The 17,243-nt window shown below is 43.6% G+C and overlaps 1 protein-coding gene across 3 annotated transcripts in view; it reads right to left on the reverse strand.

The window, feature by feature from the left end:
* Window positions 1-1,063: 1,063 nt before the first annotated feature.
* LOC122938784 (ELKS/Rab6-interacting/CAST family member 1-like) overlaps window positions 1,064-17,243 on the reverse strand; it is a 73,652-nt gene continuing 57,472 nt past the window's right edge. For 2 of the 3 annotated variants that reach the window (XM_044294552.1, XM_044294551.1), the window contains exons 9-11: window positions 15,414-15,572; window positions 14,590-14,757; window positions 1,064-2,985 (exon numbers count right to left, since the gene is read on the reverse strand). In XM_044294552.1, the coding sequence (XP_044150487.1) occupies window positions 2,803-2,985; window positions 14,590-14,757; window positions 15,414-15,572 (510 nt within the window). In that variant the 3' untranslated portion in view covers window positions 1,064-2,802. The remainder of the gene's footprint in view (window positions 2,986-14,589; window positions 14,758-15,413; window positions 15,573-17,243) is intronic. The other variant, XM_044294553.1, reaches the window with a different exon arrangement.

The raw sequence follows: 17,243 nt of genomic DNA on the forward strand, positions 1-17,243 counted from the left end.
CCCATATCATCCAATCAGATTCCACCTTTCATTTTTTAGAGCTCCTTTTGAAAATGAAAGGTGGAATCTGATTGCTTTCCTTTACACCACTTTTGATAAGTCTTCCCCAGTGACTTGAAACGTGGCACAAGATGCGCTTTGCAACAAGCCTGAAGTAACAACAGCTCAGTCTTAAAGTCGTGACCACACAAGCTCACAAAGCGGGGATGCCGAGGGCTGAAGCATGGAAATCTCCCCCGTTACATCACTCGCTCCACACCGTCTCTGGAAGTGACGTCAGCATCAGAGAACTGTGCATTGGGAGGCTCATGAAATAGATTTCCATGGTCGAGCAGCTGCACACAAGCCTGAGATCACCGTGCACAATGCCAAGTGTCTGCTGTAGTGATGTAAAGCATTACGCTACTAGCCTGTGGAGCAATGGAAACACATTCCCTGGTGTGATGAATCACATTTCACTATCTGGCAGTCTGATGGACTATTCTCAGAGAACGCTCAATATCTGAATTTTATAGTACCTACTGTAAAATTTGGTGGAGGAGAAAAAATATATGAGGGTGTTTTTCAGGGTTTATGCTAGGACCCTTATTTCCGGTAAAATGTATCGTTCATTTTACAAGATACAACAGACATCTTAGACAATTGTATGCTTACAACTTTGCGGCAATAGTTTGGGGAAGGCCCTTTCATGTTCCAGCATGACTGTGCCTCAGTGTGCACAAAAGACCGCTCCATAAAAACAAGGTTTGACGAGTTTGGTAAGAAAGGACTTGCCTGACTGCACTCAAAGACCTGACCTCAACCCTGCAGAACACCTTTGGGATGATTTGAATAGGAATGTGGATTGTGAACCAGTCCTTCTCCTCCAACATCAGTGTCAGACCTCATGTTTGCTCTTTTGGCTGAACGGGTACAAATTCTCACAGCCACACTCCACAATCTTGTTGAAAGCCTTCCAAGAGGAGCGAAGGCCATTATAACCACAAAAAGGCTTTAATTTTGACAAGAAAATAGAGATTACAATATAGTAAGGTATGAGGTATGCACATATTATAGTAAACAGACCCAAGACATGACCAAAGAGACCTGCTTACAATGAAACATGTATAGGTATGAGTACCATACACATATGATGTTGGCATCTGCAGCCACCTCTAAATCCATGTCTCCGCATTTATGTACAGCTTAAACAGAAGATTATGAAATGCTTAAAGGGGTATTCCCATCTCAAACAACGGGGGCATGTCGCTAAGATATGGCTCCATTGTCTGATAGGTTCGAGTCCCACCTCTGGGACCCGCACCTATCTCGTAAACTGAGCAAGCAGAGTGAAGGACGGCCGAGCCAGCGCTTGACTATTTTCAGCGACCATATAGAAATAAATGGAGGACGGCTGCGCATGCGCGGTGAGCCCACCTTCACTTTGTCGGCCCAGTTTACGAGCTAGGTATCAGACAATGGGAATACCCCTTTGAGAAAAAAACACCATATTTGAATCAGGAGGTATAGCTCCATGCACTGCAATAGACAGCAAAACAAAAAAGTACACAATAAAGCTACCACAATTTATTCATTTATGATCAGCAGTGTAAAATAAAAACTTTAGGTCGAGTCCGATCTTGTGGGAAACAGAATCAAATGCTGAAAATCAAAACATGAGCAAAAGATAGCAGAAGTCCTATTGTCAATCAATGGAGTAGGTCAATTTCACACAAATCCACTGCACGTACAGCATAACAGTGACTTATAGTTCTCTCCCATAGACCTTTATGGCATATTGGGTGTATATTTAGTTGCTATTATAGTTTGAGGATTGTTAGGACCCCCATAATTCCAGTGCCTAGCCACATTTCCATTTAGCATAAAGGTGGACCTGAACGCTTGATCACTTTCCATGGAAATTAGCGGTAGGCCCCTATGTTCTGACTTTTATGGCATAATTAGTCAATGTATCCTAAATATCTATGTCTGCAAAACCCCTTTAATCACAGCAGGGTTACCCAGGGCCCAGGAACGACACTACATGAGCGTAATAAAATGGCTTCCAAGTTGTTTCTCCACAAAGTATACAGTTTGCATTCATCATCTATTGGGTCCCATTGTAAAAGAAAAAACATACTTTTACTGTATACAATGTTTTGCTGTATACTGTTGAATGAAATATTGGCCCTGATTTATCATACCTTCAACTCCAGAATTCTGGCATCAAAAAGTCGCAAAAATAGGACCTCACTCCATTAGGAGGGTGGAGTAGGAAAACTGGAGTAGCTTCTCTAGACAAATGTGTTAGGTCTAAGGATAAGACAAATGTATCAAGTAACATGAGACTTTTGACAAATGTGGCATAAAGTTCTCCGACGCAGACTCAAGCAAAACTGACTTCAAATTTTCCCCTCATGATAAATCTCCCCCATAGTCTTCTACACTATTCCACCCACTTTTTTTTGCGACATATGTATATCAGCCAAATGGATGCCAAAAGACACTCTGGTGGCCTTCATTGGGCTAAAACCTATGGATAAGCTTTTATGGTGTATATGCTAAACTTACATCACAAATGTGACGTGCACCTAACCTAAATAATCATTACCGAATGTCATTTCTGAATTACGATCTAAAATGGAACATATCATTTCTCTTCCAAAAATAAAATACCACATACTGAATATCCAGTGAAATACACTGTGATTGAAAGATGCCACATGTACGATATATGTTCATTTACTATATATATAAAATAATCTGAAATCACTGCTCGCAATAAAAGGGTATATTTGGTATAGAAAGTGTTCACTGGAGTGACTAATTCAAGCTCATGGATGCTGCTAGTTTCACTACATTGTGACTTATGCTGGAGAGCTGCAGCCAGGCCTCTTTGTCGGAAGAGTCATCCATATCTCGGCGGAGCTTCAGGCTATCCATATCGTAGCACAAGCTGTCCACATGACCCTGCATGCGCCGGATTTCATCATTCTTCTCTGCAATCTGAAAAGAATGAAAACATTTGTTTTCTGGTTCAAAGAACTGCTGTGCTCAATGGCTGTGCAAAGTGGGGAAGAAGGCTTATTAATGAATTTTGAGGGCCTGGCGGTGGGATGGATAATGCACACAGATGGGTTCCTCGTGATCTGAACAATGTTAACGTAGTAACAAATATAAACCACATGACGGTTTTCTATGCAGTCAGCCATGGGTGAAGTCTGTCCATGTTCATATCTCAATACTCAGTGAAATGTGTCTCACGGACCCCCTTGGTTGGTGAGACGTCTTCCTGTTTTCAGACCATCTATTTAACTATCAGGAAATTATAAGGGTACAGCCACACGGTCAGGTTTCTACATGCAGTTTTGAAAGCCAAAACCAGAAATGAATTTAAAAAGATTAGAAGTCACATCTGTCCTTTATCTCCTTTTATGATCCACACCTGATTGTGGCTTCCAAAACTGCATCAGGAAACCTGATCATGTGGTCCTGCCCTAAAGCCTCATGCACACAAACGCATTTTCATTCCGTGTCCGTTCCGCTTTTTTGGCAGACCATATACGGAACCATTCATTTCAATGGGTCCGCCAAAAAAACTGAAGGTACTCCGTGTGCATTGCGTTTCCGTATGTCCATATTTACGTTCTGCAAAAAAATAGAACATGTCCTATTATTGTCCGCATTAAGGACCAGAATAGTGCTTTTCTTTCAGGGGCCAGCTGTTCCGTTCCGCAAAATATGGAACGCACACGGATGTCATCCGTTTTTTTTGTGGATCCGTTTTTTGCAGACGGCAAAATACATACGGTCGTGTGCATTAGGCCTAAGGCAGTGTTTCTCAGCCCCAATCTTTGGTGCCCACCTGCCGGACATGTTTTCAGGATTTCCTTAGCATTAAGCAGGTGACATAATTAGTGTTAATACATCAGGTATTCATTCTGTGGGATGTTCTCAAATCATGGTCGGCAGGTGGGCCCTGAGGGCTGGAGTTGAGGAACACTGACCTAAGGAGTCGTCTGGTGATCTTACCTGATCGTTGTTGAAGGATGAAAAAGCAATGGTTGGCCTTCTATTTAGACAAAATCTGGATTTGGCCATGACAACTGTAGCAACCAGTATCGGGAAGCTACTCTCATTTACAGGACACAGAATATTTTTAGCAAGAAACATCTAGAGTCAAGCTGCTATTTATATGTATAATGGGGCTTTTTTTATTTTCACTTGAATTTTTGTCTATAGTTTATGATCTTTACATTGGGGTCTTCATGTCATGGCGTTTTCATTGTAGGCAAAATAATCCTCTAATACTAGTCTTGCAAGATGATAGAGTAAAAGAATATACTTAATCACCAGTCCGCAAAAATGTTGCAGGTCCGTAAAGTGTTGTGGGGTAGATTACACTTTCAAGGAATGTACATAAAAAGTCCGGACCGCGCGTGTCATAAATATAAGGCATAAAACAGGTTTTATTCTTCTTCTTCCTCCCTTCAAAAAGTTACCAAGGTCTGCAGATCTCCTACTAATGGATATCCTGCAACTTACAAAGAAAAACAATAGGGTAGATCCGTATGGTTGTTCTGCCCTGTGATGCACAGGTTGTACTTACACGGCACTCCTCCTCTGCAATTTAGTTGGATCTCCGCAGGGAAGGTGCACGTTCACACACTGCTACACAGGGTTCAACCACGGACTTGATTACAGCATACGCCTGGTGAGTCTACTGGGATTCCCAACTTCTTTAAGTTCACAATTTTCTGTGGATACAAGTTGCTCCCACCATAGTGAAGCTCCAATAACTATTTTAAAAAGGTTTATTAGTACATACTTACAAACATGCACTTAAAATCGCATAAAAATGCCAGCGTCTATTCTCCTTGCCCGACCCAGGTTTCGCTCCTTGAGCTTCGTCAGGGTCCAACTAAATTGCAGAGGAAACCTGTGATACGCTCGATATTGGAGGAGTGCCGTGTAAGTACAACCTGTGCATCACAGGGCAGAACAACCATACGGATCTACCCTATTGTTTTTCTTTGTAAGTTGCAGGATATCCATTAGTAGAAGATCTGCAGACCTTGGTAACTTTTTGAAGAGAGGAAGAAGAAGAATAAAACCTGTTTTATACCTTATATTTATGACACGCGCAGTCCAGACTTTTTATGTACATTTCAAGATGATAGGATGCACTTACAATCCTGCTCTACATCTTCTTGGTCCCATCTCAACACACAATAAATGGCAGAAAATGCTGGTTCTGCCAATCACCGTGGCTCCAGTGACTGGCTGAGTGGGCATCTCCTGGCATTTCCTGTGTGTTGAGTTGAGACTAGGAAACGGAGACCAGAAGAGAGGTTGTGGGCATTGCAATGGCAGTGGTGGGCAATTCAGTGAGGTGAGTAATGCTTCATTTTTTATTAATCATTCTCCCCCGTATTGAAAAATATGTATCGCTGGAACACACTTTAAGGTTCCTTGTTAGCAATCTTGGTCCCATCTTGACACACAGGAATTGTCAATCAATGGCTGCAGTGGTACCTGCCTCAGCCAGTGATGGGCTGAACAGGCTTCTCTTGCCATTTCCTCTGTGTTGAGTCGGGACTAAGAAACGGAGACCAGTAGGGACCAGGTTAGCATCACAACGGCAGTGGTGGGGAAATCGGTGAGGTGAGTAATGCTTCTTTTTTTTTAACCCAATCTTCCCCAGGTTGAAAAAACTGTATCGCCAGTTGAAGGTTTATTGTTAAAAATCAAATTTTTCATGCATGTCCATATGCTTCAGTTGTTTTTCATTTACACAGTAACATAAAAGCCAAGTGAATATGCAACGTCTTAGCACTAACTGGCAATAAATCTTGAGATATTGTATACTGTGGGAGACGATCTGCAGTAAAGAACTTAAATTAGAAAATGTATCAATTTATGGTTAAGTTGCAAAAGGAGAACATTTCATAAGAAAAGAGGGACCCCAGCTAAAGGCAGGGACTGTGTTGTGGAGTCATTTCACTGGTGAACATCATACTGGGCAGTTGTAATATCTCTTAAAGATGCTTTTTACAAGCCCTGGCAGTTACAGAGTCAGAACTGAAAGAAGCCATTCATGTCCCTCGCTGCTGGCCCCTTCTAAACACATTAGTGCTTTAATCCTCTGTGCCATGTCCATCTGTTGTACACTGGTAGCTGTGTAAGAATTGTGACGAGACGTGAATCTGTCCAGAACGGTGGTCGCCTATGTGTGATGACTAACGCTATTATGCTGTAGACGGTGGTAATTATTACATTATTAGTGATTCTTTTAGGTTTAGGGTACCATAGATATTCTGAGCACATCTTTACATCAAAAACGGACAACTTGTTAAATGTTTTATTCAGAGACCTGTACGGGCAAACAACCTGAAGTAATGTTTCCGGTTCGCAAATTGAATTGGTCTGTTGGATGGATCTTATCAAGTACATATATGTTTTTAACATTTTAGCAGGAAATTGTAAGAAAGCACTAACTGTAAAGGGACGAGTAAGCAGGAAGAGTACGATGGGGGAGAGGAACATCCAGAGTTTGCTGGTACGCATCCTCCCCCACCTGCCCTGGCCACCAGCTGCCCCATGAATAATCTGAAGAGGAAACAAGAAATTCAGGTTTCCAGAACACACACTTCCTATGCTATATCTGCTTAGACCCCGAGGCAGTGCACGGATATCTGTTACCCAAGTATAGATCCTATATTTTCTATAACACCATAGCAGCAGATCTCCATATGGCCATGTAGCGGTCCGCATGCAGTGAAGGGTAAATGATAAAGCCCCACTAAAAAGCTGTACAAAAAAACGTTGTAGAGATGAGTTTATTTCCTGCCTTTGACTGTAATGAAAGAATCACTAATGTTATTAAGCAGCGGGTTATTTATGAGAATGCAAAACTGGTCATTGGGAGGTATTTTACATGGCAGGATCCCAGCATTTGAGAAATAACCTGTTGCTTTGGCACGGCAGGTAGAGAGATGGAAGACTGGCGTATGCTGCAAGGTCTCGCAGAGATATAGATTTTGTTCTGGGGTATTCATGTGCCGCATTTAAGATGGTGGAGAAAACAGGTTAAAAACCATTAAAACATATGATACAAAAGTCTCCTTCTTGTTAGAAGAGTTAAAGGGGTTGTCACACGAAAAATATTTTACAGTTTTCAAACCAGCATCCGGATCTGAATAGTTTTGTAATTGCATGTAATGAAAAATGTATTATACAGCAGCTAGTGAGCTATTCACTGAAATCAGACTGTATAGCGCCACCTGCTGTTTGCACTTTTTCTAATTTCTCTGTCCTGCTCACTGAGATAGAAGCACGTGCTCAGTTCTATCCTTCAACTGCCACCTGTTCTGTCAGAAAACCTTAACTTGTCAGATTACCTTACCCCACGTGACTTCCGGGGGTGTGCGCCTCCACACGAGTGCAGTGCCACGCCGCCTCCACGCAAGCGCAGTACCAGGGCATGAGTAAGTTAAAATTACAGTGAGCGTTAACTCATGGATGCGCATGCGCTCTCAGGGGTGAGGAGATCTGACGGTATTTTGTCTTCTTAAATCTCCTTACCCTCACTACACAGCGCACTTGAGGATAAGGAGGTGTTACAATCTGTGCGTGCGCAGTGTGAAGGTAAGGAGATTTAACAAGACAAAAGACCGTCAGATCTCCTTACCCCTGAGAGCGCACGCGCTGTGCCCGTTCACGAGTCTATGAGTCAACGCTCACTGTAACTTCACCTTACCCATGCCCTGGTACTGCGCTTGCACGGAGGCGCACACACCCCCAACACACCCCTGGAAGTCACGTGGGGTAAGGGAATCTGACTAGTTAAGGTTTTCTGACAGAACACCACTAGCTGCAGCAGAAAGGACACGCCCCCTGAGCTGCCAGCTTCAAATAAGTCTAGAAAAACAATTTGTTTCCGTGTCAGTTTTATTTTTTTTTGGGCGGATAGGATGCGGACCCATTCATTTCAATGGGTCTATAAAAAATGCAGACAGCACACCGTGTGCTGTCCGCATCAGTATATCCGTTCCGTAGCCTTGTCCCATTTAGGCATTGTTACAATGGATCCACAATTTGCAGACCGCAAAACACATACAGTCGTGTGCACGTAGCCTTAGGCTCCATTCACACGTCCGCAAGTGTGGTCCGCATCCATTCCGCAATTGTGCGGAACGGGTGCGGACCCATTCATTCTCTATGGGGACGGAATGGATGCGGAGAGCACACTAAGAATAGGACTTCTCTATTGAGTACCAGCCATGTGCGGCCCGGTGTATTGCGGATCTGCAATACACCATGGACGTGAGGATGGACCCGTAAGTGGATAAAGTGAAATATTAGCAGAAATTGTATGTATTGCTGGTAGCCAGGAAATGAAGTTTAGTAAACTGGCTAGACTCCAACCAGTCCATCCATGGAGGTAATTAAAACTTCAATTATATTACTTATAGTATGATATATCATGTTTGATATTATTATACATAATATAAGTATATATAAGTATTTAGACAAAATGACAACAGAAAAAACACCAAAAGATTCCTGATTAATTGTGCGAGTTTTAGAGATATGATATATCCAAAAGAAGACCAAAGAGAAATAAATAAATTCTAAGAGATCTGTCACAACTTCAAATGTTGCTTTTTGGGGGGGGGGGGGGGGGGAATGTTATAAAAATTTATTTTTCACACCAGCTTTTTTTGTTTGTTTGTTTCAGGCACAGAGTCAGTTTTTTTTTGTTTTGTTTTTTAGAGAAACTGGATCCATTCCAAAAACGGATGCGAGTTTCTATGATTGATAAATCTGGCAACAAAAACTGATCTGCTGTATCCAATTGCACCATTTGCATGTTTTTTTTCTGCTGGATGGAAAAACGGACAGGAGCGCAAAATAGAGAAAACATGTACTTTTGGCATACGTTTTGTTCTCTAGATGCTTATAGGTCGGTTAAATGCATGTATTTTTCTAATGTTTCACGTGTGGTATGCGGGACACATTAGCTGTAAGCTACAATCTCCAACAATCACCATACAGATCTGCACATCAGGTGTATCCGAAGTCTTACACATTACAGAGTCTATACCAGGGCTGCTGACTTCTGATCTCCTTGCTATCAGACAGTAAGGTGCAGGTCTTTACATTACAGAGTCTATACCAGGGCTGCTGACTTCTGATCTCCTTGCTATCAGACAGTAAGGTGCAGGTCTTTACATTACAGAGTCTATACCAGGGCTGCTGACTTCTGATCTCCTTGCTATCAGACACTAAGGTGCAGGTCTTTACATTACAGAGTCTATACCAGGGCTGCTGACTTCTGATCTCCTTGCTATCAGACAGTAAGGTGCAGGTCTTTACATTACAGAGTCTATACCAGGGCTGCTGACTTCTGATCTCCTTGTTATCAGACAGTAAGGTGCAGGTCTTTACATTACAGAGTCTATCACAGGGCTGCTGACTTCTGATCTCCTTGCTATCAGACAGTAAGGTGCAGGTCTTTACATTACAGAGTCTATACCAGGGCTGCTGACTTCTGATCTCCTTGCTATCAGACAGTAAGGTGCAGGTCTTTACATTACAGAGTCTATACCAGGGCTGCTGACTTCTGATCTCCTTGCTATTAGACAGTAAGGTGCAGGTCTTTACATTACAGAGTCTATACCAGGGCTGCTGACTTCTGATCTCCTTGCTATTAGACAGTAAGGTGCAGGTCTTTACATTACAGAGTCTATACCAGGGCTGCTGACTTCTGATCTCCTTGCTATCAGACAGTAAGGTGCAGGTCTTTACATTACAGAGTCTATACCAGGGCTGCTGACTTCTGATCTCCTTGCTATCAGACAGTAAGGTGCAGGTCTTTACATTACAGAGTCTATCACAGGGCTGCTGACTTCTGATCTCCTTGCTATCAGACAGTAAGGTGCAGGTCTTTACATTACAGAGTCTATACCAGGGCTGCTGACTTCTGATCTCCTTGCTATCAGACAGTAAGGTGCAGGTCTTTACATTACAGAGTCTATACCAGGGCTGCTGACTTCTGATCTCCTTGCTATCAGACAGTAAGGTGCAGGTCTTTACATTGCAGAGTCTATACCAGGGCTGCTGACTTCTGATCTCCTTGCTATCAGACAGTAAGGTGCAGGTCTTTACATTGCAGAGTCTATCACAGGGCTGCTGACTTCTGATCTCCTTGCTATCAGACAGTAAGGTGCAGGTCTTTACATTACAGAGTCTATACCAGGGCTGCTGACTTCTGATCTCCTTGCTATCAGACAGTAAGGTGCAGGTCTTTACATTACAGAGTCTATACCAGGGCTGCTGACTTCTGATCTCCTTGCTATTAGACAGTAAGGTGCAGGTCTTTACATTACAGAGTCTATACCAGGGCTGCTGACTTCTGATCTCCTTGCTATTAGACAGTAAGGTGCAGGTCTTTACATTACAGAGTCTATACCAGGGCTCCTGACTTCTGATCTCCTTGTTATCAGACAGTAAGGTGCAGGTCTTTACATTACAGAGTCTATCACAGGGCTGCTGACTTCTGATCTCCTTGCTATCAGACAGTAAGGTGCAGGTCTTTACATTACAGAGTCTATACCAGGGCTGCTGACTTCTGATCTCCTTGCTATCAGACACTAAGGTGCAGGTCTTTACATTGCAGAGTCTATACCAGGGCTGCTGACTTCTGATCTCCTTGCTATCAGACAGTAAGGTGCAGGTCTTTACATTACAGAGTCTATACCAGGGCTGCTGACTTCTGATCTCCTTGCTATTAGACAGTAAGGTGCAGGTCTTTACATTGCAGAGTCTATCACAGGGCTGCTGACTTCTGATCTCCTTGCTATCAGACACTAAGGTGCAGGTCTTTACATTGCAGAGTCTATACCAGGGCTGCTGACTTCTGATCTCCTTGCTATCAGACAGTAAGGTGCAGGTCTTTACATTACAGAGTCTATACCAGGGCTGCTGACTTCTGATCTCCTTGCTATTAGACAGTAAGGTGCAGGTCTTTACATTACAGAGTCTATACCAGGGCTCCTGACTTCTGATCTCCTTGCTATTAGACAGTAAGGTGCAGGTCTTTACATTACAGAGTCTATACCAGGGCTGCTGACTTCTGATCTCCTTGCTATCTGACAGTAAGGTGCAGGTCTTTACATTACAGAGTCTATACCAGGGCTGCTGACTTCTGATCTCCTTGCTATCAGACAGTAAGGTGCAGGTCTTTACATTACAGAGTCTATACCAGGGCTGCTGACTTCTGATCTCCTTGCTATTAGACAGTAAGGTGCAGGTCTTTACATTACAGAGTCTATACCAGGGCTGCTGACTTCTGATCTCCTTGCTATCAGACACTAAGGTGCAGGTCTTTACATTACAGAGTCTATACCAGGGCTGCTGACTTCTGATCTCCTTGCTATTAGACAGTAAGGTGCAGGTCTTTACATTGCAGAGTCTATCACAGGGCTGCTGACTTCTGATCTCCTTGCTATCAGACACTAAGGTGCAGGTCTTTACATTACAGAGTCTATACCAGGGCTGCTGACTTCTGATCTCCTTGCTATTAGACAGTAAGGTGCAGGTCTTTACATTGCAGAGTCTATCACAGGGCTGCTGACTTCTGATCTCCTTGCTATCAGACACTAAGGTGCAGGTCTTTACATTACAGAGTCTATACCAGGGCTCCTGACTTCTGATCTCCTTGCTATTAGACAGTAAGGTGCAGGTCTTTACATTACAGAGTCTATACCAGGGCTGCTGACTTCTGATCTCCTTGCTATCTGACAGTAAGGTGCAGGTCTTTACATTACAGAGTCTATACCAGGGCTGCTGACTTCTGATCTCCTTGCTATCAGACAGTAAGGTGCAGGTCTTTACATTGCAGAGTCTATACCAGGGCTGCTGACTTCTGATCTCCTTGCTATTAGACAGTAAGGTGCAGGTCTTTACATTACAGAGTCTATACCAGGGCTGCTGACTTCTGATCTCCTTGCTATCAGACAGTAAGGTGCAGGTCTTTACATTACAGAGTCTATACCAGGGCTGCTGACTTCTGATCTCCTTGCTATCAGACAGTAAGGTGCAGGTCTTTACATTACAGAGTCTATACCAGGGCTGCTGACTTCTGATCTCCTTGCTATTAGACAGTAAGGTGCAGGTCTTTACATTACACAACTTGGAAGGCTTTCATAAGAAGTCTTGTGCCATGGTCTCCAGGAATTCGGTTACACAATCGCACTTCCCTCAGCAGACTTCTCAGTATTGGAAGCCATTATTACCAGCGCTTTCTATGATAAAGAGATATTCCAGTTTCATGATATTGATGACCTGCCCTGAGGATAGGTCATCAGTTTCAGATTGGTGGTGGGCTCCCGGCACCCCCGCCAATCAGCAGTTTCAAAGAGCGGTGGCGCTAGTGCCAGAGCTGTGTTCTCTTCAGTGTTTACCTGCACGTGGTCTACAATGTAGCGGTGATGCAATCAGCGGCGTAGCTAGAAATGACTGGGCCCCACAGCACATTTTTTAATGGGGCCACAATACCACAATGCAGCACAAAAACCTCCCCAGAAGCTGTCCCTCGGTGGTGGCCATCAATAGCTGCCACCTTCTGTCCTCCTCCTGCTCCAGTTGTCTCTGATCCGGATATGAAGCAGGGGGCTTAGGAAGTAAGATGTGGGCCACAACACCAAGCTAGCCCTACCTTCAGCATACTGCCTGGACTTCCTCTAATAGTTCTAATAGACTTCTATAGTTCCCCCAGTAGTAGGCCAGGCCAGCAGCAGTGAGGAGAGCTCAGGTGGCCCTATAGGCAGCAGTGAGGAGAGCTCAGGTGGCCCTATAGGCAGCAGTGAGAAGAGCTCAGGTGACCCTATAGGTGCCCCACTGGCAAAATTCCCTGTAGGGTCCATGGCCAATCTGCCTCTGCCCACAATCTTATTTTGATGACCTATTCTGAGGATAGGTTAGTAATATCACAAAACTGGAATACCCCTTTAAGCCAGTCACTTACAAGAGGTAGCTGTCTCTCTGCCAATGCCCCCGTTAACAGGCATGCTTGAATTGGCTGAGTGTGCACGTTCATTTCCATAGGGGGAGGAAGATGGACACTGGACACTTTTGGCAGCATCTTATCTCCACAGGTAACTACTTGTTGAATATAGTCTCTGCATCAAAACAGTCCCCAAGTGGACGTCCATCCAAGTAGAATGCTTTCCAGCTCCCTGCTTTCTCTGCCCTGTCCTCGGGGCCCTCCTTTACTCAGCACATCATCAGTGGCTAGCGCTGCACCCGCTGGAGTCCCGACTAGCGCTCAATGTTGTCTCGCTGCTGGGCTGGACAAACAGCATTAGCAGGGCTTGCCTCGCGCCCAGCAGAGAAACTTTAGTGTCCTGTTTCGTGGGATTTGGGATTTTATTCCTCTGGAAGCAACTTGCAAGTGACAAGGATGATGAGAGTGACAATGACTTTAGGTGAGAAGTGTCTGTGCTGTCACTATGTGTATTGGGTGTGAAGTGAACCCCTCATTTCCAGTGCTGATCCCCCAGTTCTGATGCAGAGTTCTACTCTCTCAGCTCTGCAGATGAACCTGACTCTTCACCCTCTCAGTCACCAACACAGTGTAACGACACCCTGCCCTGTGCACTCAGGTGCAGTAAGTGTCTCTGTGTCGGCTTCACTTCATGCACTGATATAGAGACACATTGTTTGTCCTGCTTTACACTGCAGCTTAGCTCCGTAAAGGCATTACTATGATCAGTGTTGAACTGGGGTGCCTAGTAAAATGTATTTGGGGGGCCCACCGCACGGATACATTCAAATATTCCCTGCTCACACAACAGCAAGATGCTACCAGATGATTGAATATGGGGGTCCCTGCATCAACTTTGAGAAAGTAGGTCCTGGGGAGAAGAGGACACTGGTGGCTTTCCCCTATACCTAGAAGTCTTCTCAGCTCTGATTGTGTCTATAATAATAAACTGGGGAGTTTCTTTAATAATCTAAGTTTTTATATGAACATAGGCTGGAGGAGGTGCTGTACAGTGAGTATCTGTATGGAGTGCAGTCAGTCTACTGTGTTATGTGCCACTTGTGCAGGGGGTGGGAGACTAGGGGCCCACCTAGCTCAGGGGCCCACCGGGGGATTCCCCTGTACCCCTGTCCGAACCTAGTGCTACCCCATTGATATCTTCTATAAAGTGCTATGGACTTGGTTCTATAAATAATAATAATTAGATCACTAACAATGTCTTGTTGGGTTCCTACAATTTTCTTATACCTTATGTAAAGGGTCTCCGAACAAGAACTACTTTAACAACCTACAAAAAGTGGCAAATAACAGTTCCAGAAAAATACAGTACCTTAATGTCATCATTCAACGGTGAGAATTATGTATAGTGTTTTATGATCCACAATTATGTTAAGAGAAATCCGAGCTGTCTAGTGGGGGAGCGACACATACCAAATTCCTACTTTGTCGCTGACCTCAGGTTTGTCCTCGCTGGCCTCTTCTGATGGGTCACACATCGTAAGCACCACTCCCACCCATTGTGTGCCCAGCGAATATGAGGTTTGCATGTTTCCAGCACGTACCTGTTTATGTAGCTGAGAGATGTGCTCAACCAAATGGTTCTTCTCTACACGCAAGAGGGAGTTTTCCTGCTGAACCTTGGAGTGTTTGCTCTGTAAATCTGTCAGCTGCTTGTGCAGTGAACTTCCAGTCATCTCTCCAGATTTCCTGCCTCGCTGTAGCTGCAGCACCTGGGAGCCAAAGTAATGCAACCTACTTATGTACACCCTGCAACCATTTTTTGCTGTAAATGCAACTAAAATAAATGAAAAACATTTTTAAATGGTCTAAATGTTAAAAAATCCTATTGTTTTATAGGCAGCTCCTATACAGACCTAGTTTTCTCTGAAAATCAGGAATTACAATGTCTAATGTAGGATCTACACTGACGAGAGAGAGAGTGCTATTATTTTCTGTACAAGGTCATAGCCGTTTTTTCAGATTATTCCTGGTATCCTGACTGTGGCGTGTCTTTGGATTAACCTCTTGATTGCTGATTTTGTTTTATCCGTCTCTCCAGGTTTTGGCCATGCTTGTCGACTACTGTTTGCACCCCCGGCCATTCTAGTCAGTCTGCTTCTAGCAAGCTCCCACCAGCAATCCGCTACCTTACTCTGCAGACATAATCTGGGTCCTTGCAGCCAAATCCATTCTGCCCTGCAGCTGGCTCTGGTGAACACCTAGTGGTAGCCTTAGCTTCCTACCAACCACGGCTAGCAGTTTCTGAGTGCATAGCCTTCCACGCAGAGCTTTGTGGATATTGCAGCCTACAGTAAATGTCTACTATTCTACTATAACCAATGATATCACCCTGTCAATTACAAGCCATGAAGATTTATTAGCAAACCTGTTCCTGAGCTGCAGCAACTTTTTCCTTCTCATCGTGTACAAGTCTTCTCCAGTGTGACAGGGTCAGTTCTAGATGTCTCTCCTTCTCCTTCCCTGATGTTATCTCAGAAATTCTTTTTGTGCGATTCAAGCTTTCTTGTTCTCGGAGTTGTCGTTCCTGTAAGTGCGAATGTGTATAAAAGTCAAATTCTGAATCTTCAGAACATACAGTGCCTTGCAAAAGTATTCACCCCCCTTGATGTTTTGTGAATCTGAACTTTATGTGATGGATCAGAACACAATAGTCTAAGTTAGTGAAGTGAAATGAGAAAAATATCTAAATAAAACTATTTTTTAGAAATACAAAACTGAAAATTGGCATGTGCGTATGTATTCACCCCCTTTGTTAGGAAGCCCATAAAAAGCTCTGGTGCAACCAATTACCTTCAGAAATGATGTCCACCTGTGTGCAATCTAAGTGTCAAATGATCTGTCATTACATATACACCTAAGCAAGAGGCATCACTAACCAAACACTGCCATGAAGACAAGGGAACTCTCCAAACAAGTAAGGGACAATGTTGTTGAGAAGTACTAGTTAGGGTTAGGTTATAAAAAAATATTCAAATCTTTGATGATCCCCAGGAGCACCATCAAATCTATCATAACCAAATGGCACAACAGCAAACCTGCCAAGAGACGGCCGCCCACCAAAACTCACAGACCGGGCAAGGAGGGCATTAATCAGAAAGGCAGCAGAGAGACCTAGGGTAACCCTGGAGGAGCTGCAGAGTTCCACAGCAGAGGCTGGAATATCTTCACATAGGACGACAATAAGCCGTACGCTCCATAGAGTTAGGCTTTATGGCAGAATGGCCAGAGGAAAGCCATTACGTTCAGCTAAAAACAATAAGGCACATTGTGAGTTTGCGAAAAGGCATGTGGGAGACTCCCAAAATGTATGGAGGAAGGTGCTCTTGTCTGATGAGACTAAAATTTTACTTTTTTGGCATCAAAGAAAACACCAACACATCACCCCAAGAACATCATCCCCACAGTAAAACATGATGGTGGCAGCATCATGCTGTGGGGATGGGACTGGGAAACTGGTCAGAGTTTAGGGAAAGATGGATGGTGCTAAATACAGGAATATTCTTGAGCAAAACCTGTCCCACTCTGTGTGTGATTTGAGGCTCGGAAGGAGGTTCACCTTCCAGCCGGACAATGACCCCAAACACACTGCTAAAGCAACACTTGAGTGGTTTAAGGGGAAACATGTGAATGTGTTGGAATGGACTAGTCAAAGCCCAGATCTCAATCCCATAGAAAATCTGTGGTCAGACTTAAAGATTGCTGTTCACAAGCGTAAACCATCCAACTTGAAGGAGCTGGAGCAATTTTGCAAGGAGGAATGGGCAAAGATCCCAGTGGTAGGATGTGGCAAGCTGATAGAGACTTATCCAAAGCGACTTGGAGCTGAGATTGCCGCAAAAGGTGGCTCTACAAAGTATTGACTTTAGGGGGGTGAATAGTTATGCACATTGACCTTTTCTGTTATTTGCTTCACAATAAAAAAAAAAAAATTCTAAGTTGTGGGCATGTTCTGTAAATTAAATAATGCAGCTCCTCAAACAATCCATGTTAATTCCAGGTTGTGAGGCACCAAAATACGAAAAAAGTCAAGGGGGGTGAATACTTTTGCAAGGCACTATATGAGAGTAGGGAATTAAAATCCAAATCAAGTCTGAAAAGGTACACAATTTTACTTTCTTACTTCTACTGTACTGTAAGTTCTTTCTAGTTTCTAAAATTTGTGTCATGTAGACAGGAAATGGGGTTAGTACAGGAA

The sequence above is a fragment of the Bufo gargarizans genome, chromosome 5, assembly GCF_014858855.1.
Source record: "Bufo gargarizans isolate SCDJY-AF-19 chromosome 5, ASM1485885v1, whole genome shotgun sequence".
Taxonomy (NCBI): domain Eukaryota; kingdom Metazoa; phylum Chordata; class Amphibia; order Anura; family Bufonidae; genus Bufo; species Bufo gargarizans.